Source organism: Erpetoichthys calabaricus, chromosome 11, assembly GCF_900747795.2.
Source record: "Erpetoichthys calabaricus chromosome 11, fErpCal1.3, whole genome shotgun sequence".
In the NCBI taxonomy this organism is placed as follows: domain Eukaryota; kingdom Metazoa; phylum Chordata; class Cladistia; order Polypteriformes; family Polypteridae; genus Erpetoichthys; species Erpetoichthys calabaricus.
The window spans coordinates 39,835,170-39,844,172 of record NC_041404.2 but is presented as its reverse complement, the minus strand read 5'-3'; the positions used below and the strand labels follow the sequence as shown (position 1 = coordinate 39,844,172).

The window sequence follows — 9,003 nt, the reverse complement described above, 5'->3', positions numbered from 1 at the left end:
TCCTGCCATTAAAGTACAGGTTCCTGGGGTGAGGTCTATCGTAAGCATGCCATTGAAGACTCTGGCCTGGTTCTGTAGGACATTCAGAGGTCTTACCACCTTTGGCTATTTTGTATGCTGCTCATCATAACACACCGATGCCTGACTGGCAATCTGCAAAGGGTTTTCTTTAAAGGAGATTAGGATAAAATATGAAGTCAAGTCAGTCAGTCGGTCATTCTCCAACCCGCTATATCCTAACACAGGGTCACGGCTCTGCTGGAGCAAATCCCAGCCAGCACGGGGCACAAAGCAGGAACAAATCACCGGGCAGGGTGCCAGCCCACCGCATGCCACACACACCCACACACCAAGCACACACTAGAGACAATTTAGGATCGCCAATGCACCTAACCTGCATGTCTTTGGACTGTGGGAAGTCAAAGCCAGTAAAATGTGGTCAAAATGGAGAAGACTGCTGCACCATTAACAAAACCAAAATGAGAATCAAAAATCTTAGCCAAAAAATTCAGGCACAAGTCAAGATAAAAAAGTAGTATGGGAAAAGGTTTCTTTTGAACAAATTAGCCATCAGCAAAAAGACTTTTGGAATCTACAAATTCTGATAAGGAAGGGCCCAAAATGATGACCTTTTAATTCATTGCGACATTACTAGGAATTCATGATCTCTGAGGACACAAAGCGCTCCCTGACCAAAATTGCAAAAAACACAAATAAGCTTTCAATTGAAAAACTAATTGGAGATTCAGAATCTAGGTCTCCAGAAACCCTCAAAAGCGAGTGCTCAACTTCATAATTCAGCAAAGAAAAATGCATAAAAGAATTAATGAGCCCATTCACAACATGGCCATGTAAGAGGTCTCACTTTGTTCTTGTAACTGGGCCTGATTTCTGTAAAAACAGAAATTGCCGTAAAGTGGACAATTAATTTTTTTTTACAATTTTGGGAATTTTTGGTGCTCAAAATATATTTTAGATATCTTAAAATGTTGAGATATCTGGAAACAAGTTTGATTTCTTAAAAAGTAAACTACATTTTAAGATATCTGAAATGTATTCTAAGATGTCTGTAAATGTTAATTTAAGTTTCCAGACAGATAAATAGATAGATATGAAAGGCACTATATAATTGATAGTTTTTGTTTTTAAACAAACTTTATTGGGTTAACAATAGAAACAAAACACAAAAAGAACATTTTTCATAACACCATTGCAAAACAATTTTATCAAGGGAAAAACAATTTCTTCTTATTTAAACCCCACTCCCATTACTTTAAAAACCACCAGCAAAACTGAACAAGTAAAAAAGAGTGAGGATTTTCAAAATACAAACAGAAATGTATCATCAACACATTTACCTAACACATTAGTCACACACCATACATGCCAAAACTTTTCATTATTCTTTGTAGAGTTATAAAAAGTAAAATCCATTAATATTCTATAGTTTCACACAGCATTTTAGAAAACACAATTACGTCTTGAAGCCCGGACCCACTAATCTTCTTTTTGCAGGTTTTCCATATTATCATCTTGGCTTGACCAATAGTAAAGTTTATAAGTTTGATGTTGTTCCCCGTTTTTTTTTACTTTTGTCACCCTCCACCCAAACAAGAAGCCCACCTCATTATACTCAAACCCCAAACTGCTGTATCATAAGAAAAAAAGGTTTGCAGTCTTATACAAAACATAAAACAGTGCAGCGGTTTCTCTTAACCCATCAGAAACTCCAGGACTGATTACACTGGTCAACAAGCATTTTGCTACTGGGATTCTTTCACCTGTTCTTTAACAAACTTCACTTGCTGACTGCAAATCTGAAAACCGTTTTCGTCCAGAAGCATGTCCCATTTTTTAGTTATGCTGTTCCAGGTCTTGGACAACTAGGGTGACTGGACAGTAAAAATGGATAACCATTTTGATAAATACCGGTAATTCTACTATGGATGCCACACACCACGGTGGCGCAGTGGGTAGCGCTGCTGCCTCGCAGTTGGATGACCTGGGGACCTGGGTTCGCTTCCCGGGTCCTCCCTGCGTGGAGTTTGCATGTTCTCCCCGTGTCTGCGTGGGTTTCCTCCGGGCGCTCCGGTTTCCTCCCACAGTCCAGAGACATGCAGGTTAGGTAGATTGGTGATTCTAAATTGGCCCTAGTGTGTGCTTGGTGTGTGGGTGTGTTTGTGCGTGTCCTGCGGTGGGTTGGCACCCTGCCCAGGATTGGTTCCCTGCCTTGTGCCCTGTGTTGGCTGGGATTGGCTCCAGCAGACCCCCGTGACCCTGTGTTCGGATTCAGCGGGTTGGAAAATGGATGGATGGATGCCACACACTACTAACAGCTGTGAGTTGTTTACCTTATTATTAATTTTATTTAAAAATTATTCATTTTTAATTAGTGGAAAAAATATTTGTTACTGATTACCAAGTCTTATATGACTCTTAAGCATAACAATACAACTCTGACTTGACGCTGCAGTAGGTAGCCGGTTTTACTGTTTCCTTAACATAACATTGCATTTCAGGACATTTTGTTCATTAGATTCACCATTACTTTGAAAATGTCGTCAAGGCGATGGACGGCAATGCATGTAAGAAATAAGTTTGGTTTCAAAAAAAAGTGAAGCCAAAACTAAGGAAGGTGTTTGTGTTGGTCCTGAAATCCAAGAACTGATGCTTGCCAATGAGTTCAAAAGGGAACAGAAGCCAACTGAATCAGCAGCATAGGAAGCATTCGTGCAGGTTGTCCAGAATTTTCTTGGCAGTCGCAGAGCAGAGAGTTATGCTGAGCCTGTGGAGAACCTGCTGGTATCGTCTTCTGGTTTGTTTTCAGAATAAACACATCAAAACAATTTTGGTGGGACAGAGTTCAAACTCCAGATATTGTGCAGATATATTTATACTGATATTCAAATGTGTCAAAACGTCAATGATGTGTATCTCGAAAACCTGACGTGCTGGCTTACTTCCGATTTCACATTTGAAATCAGTGTAAAAAACTTAATAAAGAGTTGGTCGGAAGTTCCCAGTAGCAAACAAAAAATATTTTTTTGTAGACCTGTGTTATTGCCAAAAGCAGTTCAGCACTAATGTGTACCCTGCAACAACCTCCACCACAGATCTCCCAACCTGTTAGCAAATGGTGGCTGTACAGCGACCTCCAGGCTGGTTTCATTCCATCAGGAAAAGTCATCTTTTTTCCTACAAGTGTGTCCAGTATGGTCCTCAGCTGACTCTGCCTGTTGACTTTCACCCAGGTTCTTTATACAGTAGTTGCTCTCCCGTAACTAATAGCTGTCATGTCAGTCAACTCACCCGCTGCCTGGGAACACCACAAGTGTGAAAAAATGGGATCACTGGATGAATAGGTCTTTGGTTCAGATAGATAAATCTTAATTTGTCCAATGGGGAGCTGTGTCTTTTACAGATTGGATGATATTGAATTAATTTTTTAATAGAAAATTATTTCTTTGCATTATTGACTTAAAAATTAAATTTCCACATTCAATTACCTAAAATACATTAGACCCCACTATAAGTGGGGTAGTGTGATGCAGTGGCTAAGGCACTGAATTGGAGACTGAAAGTTCAAACACTGCCCATGACTCCCAGAGTGGCTGTAACCAGTGCTGTGCTCCTGTAAACTTTATATTTGGAAGACCATTTAGATAAAAAAACACCTCAGGCAAACACACCACATAATGAAGGTGAGCCTCCCCTACTGTGTTATACTGGTACAATTATTTTATATGAAGAACTGGCTGTTGTATAGCCTTCCTAAGCGACTGATGCCACTATCGTAGTTCCACAGGGTTCACTTCCTGGCGGGGCGCTATATACAAGCAAAAGTGCTCCTTTTTGCGCTTCATAAACAGCTGAAATAACAAGTAGGGTGAGTCCAGGGATATGCAGTGCGCAGCTACCCTATGGCTTACAGCTCAAGCATGCGAATTCTCGGATCTGAACGAACTTTTTCCATCCGTTTTCTGAATCGAACAAATGCCGATAAAAGTGCATTTAAACTCTTGTAAGAGTCCGAGTCCAACTTGGGCGCCCGTCCGTGTCCTCGACTGCATGATTACAGTGTCGCAAAGAGGCGGGGGAGTCCTCGCACATCCCGAGCTACAGCCCGAGGAAGCCCATCACGTGGTACACGATGTCCAATCCAAAGAAGAGACGAGAGGTGTGGCGGAGAATGCCGAGTGCTGAGAAAGCGATCATGCTCCAGAGCACGCGTGCGCTGAAGTACAGAGGCGCCAACCTGCAGAATGACAAGAGAAAGGCAAGGAGTGACTAGAGTGCCCTCCCTGGACAATTAGCTGTACTACACACAAAGACTGACGACCTGTTCCAGCAGAGGGTAACCCACGTTGCGTGACTTTTCTAGATGTTAGTCTCACTGGCTGCCCCAGCATGACTTGATCCTCTAGTCTAATGATTCTCATTCTGTTAGTCGTGGACTTGTCTGTGATAGGTCGTCGCAAATTGTGCCGAAAACTTAACCGAGTTAATCTATGCGCGAATTGTGTGCCGTCTGATACACCGATTTCTCTTTACAGTAGCATTTAGTTAAGGTGACCATCCGCCCCCGTTTTCCGGGGACAGTCCCCTTTTTCGGACAACTGTCCCCACTCAGAAACATGTCCCCGGTTTCAGCTGGTTCACTTTTTTGAATGTATCTCATCACCACGATAATTTGAACTCGGCGCGCGTGCGCGGTGTTTTGACGGAGGTTATGCTTTCCGCATCCTGCAACTTTGGCTTTCGCTTTGTACTCTGTAGTGTTTAGAGTCCCTACTCGAGATCTGTAGATTCTAGCCCCAACAACCCCGACCACCACCACCCCCCCAACCCCCCCCCCCCCCCCCCCAAATGTCCCCGGATTGGCCCAAAAAATTCTGGTCACCTTGATTTAGTAATATGTGAATCAACGCTGTTGACGCATTGTAGACAGCAGTAGTTTCAATGACACGAAAATATAATTAATGTAAGCGGTCATAGAATATAGTATAGTATGGTAATCCTCAATGGCAGAACGTTTCCCCTCTCACAGCCTAATAACACAATTAACTGAGTGTCGTGTATTGAAATGTAACGTTAGTGTGTATGTGTTGCCGTTGTGTCGTTTGGGGAGAACAGGAAAAATAAAAGAAGCATTGCGTTCATGGACGAATCGGTGTCCTGCCTATTTATTCAATTCGACACTCTTAATCTGGGACAAGGCGAAGGAGTATAACTAAGGTGACTGACAAGCAAAGACACATATAAGAAAGAACCAGAAAGTTGGGAACGCAAACTTGTGAGGTGACAAAACGAAAAAACGAACGCAGCACAAGAATGTGACGATATTCAAGGTGTTACGAAGGACGAGCGATTAGGGGTGGGTGGGGTTTACAGAGCCGCGACAGTGCTGTATACGAACAGCAGATTCAGTGGCCATTAACAACTGGACGGAGATTCATCATGTGTTCGCTGTTATGGCACACGATCAGTTTTTAAATTTGTAGCAGAGGTACAAAGAAGAGTTTACATGAAGTGTAACGTGCTTCGGTGAGGAAGAATTACTTCTCATGACCCTGTTGTGTCAGTCTATTGCAATGTAAAGGCCGTGCAAACAAACAGTGCATACATTTTCTATGAAAAATTCGGCTACTTTTTTATAAAGTTTTTCTGAATCGTTAAAAGGCAACTGGGAAATGTTCAAGTATTTGCCGAATCTTTTAAAGAAAACAAAACATTGTTACTAGCTTTTCTACCCATCTAAAAAGGATTGAAATCTAAATAATCAACATACACCTTTGTGTTAACATTTGCAGTGCACCATGCAATGCATCTGTCTCTGTTATATATAATTTGGTTTGGGATTTGTAAAAAGCAGTGTTAACGTTTGTAATATTTCATCTGTTGGAATGACTGAGACATGGACACACAGATGTTTATCCTTTTATTTAGGTGGATATAAATGGTGGAATTAATTTGAAAAACATTTTTAAAAACTGTCTTTTAAGACAAGGGAAATGAAATGAATAAAAAAAAATGACTATTTTATTTCTTACCTGGTGCTGTAAGTCAAGTGATAGTGTTACGTGACAATTCATAATAGTCTTTTAAAAATCATTTTTATAAATTTCTTTCTGTCGCTTTACTAAAACTTGCACTAAGCATTTCCACTGGCAGTGATACACTGTACCTCAGGAATCTATTCCCGGTTTTACATGATAATTATTGGTTTATTAATAATATGTTTGCTTCACAATTCTCTTTAAGTAATATTCATGTAATAAAAAAACAAATACATCTGCAGTTTTTTATTATATGGTAATTGTTATTTGTCTATTTATGGCTACACTGTCATTTTGAACATAATCTGCTTATTGGGTGCCAGTAAGGTATTGAATTTCTTATACAGCTCCTTAGATTAAAACATTTAAGAAGCCCTGCTCTAGTCTGGTGGCTCTCAAACTTAGTCCTGATGGCTCCCTGTGGCTGCAGGTTTGTGTTCCAACCAGTTTTGCCATCAATGAGTCATTTTTACCTTTAGTTGATTTTATTGTTCAGTTAGCTGTCTCTTTTATTTCTTCTCTTATTTCATATTCAGAATTTTCTTTTGCCATATCTTTAGATACTTACAGTCATATGAAAAAGTTTGGGAACCCCTCTTAATTCTTTGGATTTTTGTTTATCATTGGCTGAGCTTTCAATGTAACAACTTCCTTTTAATATATGACATGCCTTATGGAAACAGTAGTATTTCAGCAGTGACATGAAGTTTATTGGATTAACAAAAAATATGCAATATGCATCATAACAAAATTAGACAGGTGCATAAATTTGGGCACCCCAACAGAGATATGACATCAATACTTAGTTGAGCCTCCTTTTGTAAATATAACAGCCTCTAGATGCCTCCTATAGCCTTTGATGAGTGTCTGGATTCTGGATGGAGGTATTTCTGACCATTCTTCCATACAAAATCTCTCCAGTTCAGTTAAATGTGATGGCTGCTGAGCATGGACAACCTGCTTCAAATCATCCCATAGATTTTTGATGATATTCAAGTCAGGGGACTGTGACGGCCATTCCAGAACATTGTACTTCTCCCTCTGCATGAATGCCTTTGTAGATTTCCAACTGTGTTTTGGGTCATTGTCTTGTTGGAATATCCAACCCCTGCGTAACTTCAACTTTCTGACTGATGCTTGAATATTATCCTGAAGAATTTGTTGATATTGGGTTGAATTCATCCGACCCTCAACTTTAACAAGGGCCCCAGTCCCTGAACTAGCCACACAGCCCCACAACATGATGGAACCTCCACCAAATTTGACAGTAGGTAGCAGGTGTTTTTCTTAGAATGCGGTGTTCTTCTTCCGCCTTGCAAAGCGCTTTTTGTTGTGACCAAATAACTCAATTTTTGTCTCATCAGTCCAAAGCACTTTGTTCCAAAATGAATCTGGCTTGTCTAAATGAGAATTGACATACAACAAGCGACTCTGTTTGTGGCGTGAGTGCAGAAAGGGCTTCTTTCTCATCACCCTGCCATACAGATGTTCTTTGTGTAAATTGCGCTGAATTGTAGAACGATGTACAGATACACCATCTGCAGCAAGATGTTCTTGCAGGTCTTTGGAGGTGATCTGTGGTTGCTGTAACCATTCTCACAATCCTGCACATATGCCACTCGTGTCCAGACCTGCAGGGTTTAACAGCAACTGTGCCTGTGGCCTTCCATTTCCTGATTCCATTCCTTACAGTTGAAACTGACAGTTTAAATCTCTGAGAGAGCTTTTTGTAGCCTTGCCCTAAACCATGAGACTGAACAATCTTTGTTTTCAGATCTTTTGAGAGTTGCTTTGAGGATCCCATGCTGTCACTCTTCAGAGGAGAGTCAAAGGGAAGCACAACTTGCAATTGACCACCTTAAATACCTTTTCTTATGATTGGACACACCTGTCTATGAAGTTCAAGGCTTAACAAGCTAATCCAACCAATTTGGTATTGCAAGTAATCAGCATTGAGCAGTGACATGCATTCAAATCAGCAAAATTACAAGAGGACCCACATTTTTGCAAAGACAGTTTTTCACATTTGATTTAATTCCATGCAACTAAATACTGCTTCACTAAAAATCTTTGTTCGGAAAACACCCCAGTACTCAGATGTTCCTAGGAAATGAAAGACATACCACTGTTATAATTTTTGTTGAAAGGAGAGTAAATTATTATGCAGGCTGAGAGGTGTTCCCAAACTTTTTCATATGACTGTATCTGTGTCATTTTCTATTAATTCACTGAGGAATATGGTCTCTTCATTGTACCTGGATTTTGACAAATGATGGTAAGCACAACAGATTGATTAAACTTATACAGCACTTTTCAACGTGCAATGTGTAGTATCCACTTTGGATGATGCAACAGCAACCATTTTTGCACCAGTATGCTCACCTTGTATTAATTTTTAAGTGGTGAAGGGGTGAGAGAGAGAGATAGTTAGACAGTTAGAGACAGGGAAAGATTAGGGGGCCAGAATGGTCATTTCCAGGTGGGTAATTTAGCCAGGACATTGGGGAACACCTTACTCTTTTCAGAAGATGCCCATGAGAGTCAGGACCTCAGTTTTATGTCTCATTGGAAGGATAGTGCTCATTTTCACAGCACAGTGTCACCGTCACTGCTCTGGGGCATTGGGATCCACATTCAGATCACAGGATGAGCGCCCCCCGCTGGTCTCACTAACACTTCTTTCCAGCAGCAACCCAGCTTTTCCTAGGTGGGCTCCCATCTATGTACTGGCCGTGCTCAAACATGCTTAGCTTCAGGTAGATAACTTGTTCTGAAGTTCAGGTGGACACAAGAGTAAGTGGCGCTGCCTGCTAAAGGGCAGCTACTTTGATGTTACTTGCCTGTGTGCTCATTAGTGAATAACAGCATAAATACCTACCAACCATTTTCTAAAGTCACTCATCTAGTGCAGTGTCCTGAGGAAGCTACAGCCTATCCAAGTAAGCAG

General features: G+C 40.9%; 1 protein-coding gene across 1 annotated transcript in view; it reads right to left on the bottom strand.

Annotated features, from left to right (window-relative positions):
- Positions 1-2,478: 2,478 nt before the first annotated feature.
- ltc4s (leukotriene C4 synthase) overlaps positions 2,479-9,003 on the bottom strand; it is a 63,696-nt gene continuing 57,171 nt past the window's right edge. Inside the window, exon 5 of the mRNA XM_028812989.2 lies at positions 2,479-4,255. Coding sequence (XP_028668822.1) covers positions 4,117-4,255 — 139 coding nt within the window. The 3' untranslated portion in view covers positions 2,479-4,116. The remainder of the gene's footprint in view (positions 4,256-9,003) is intronic.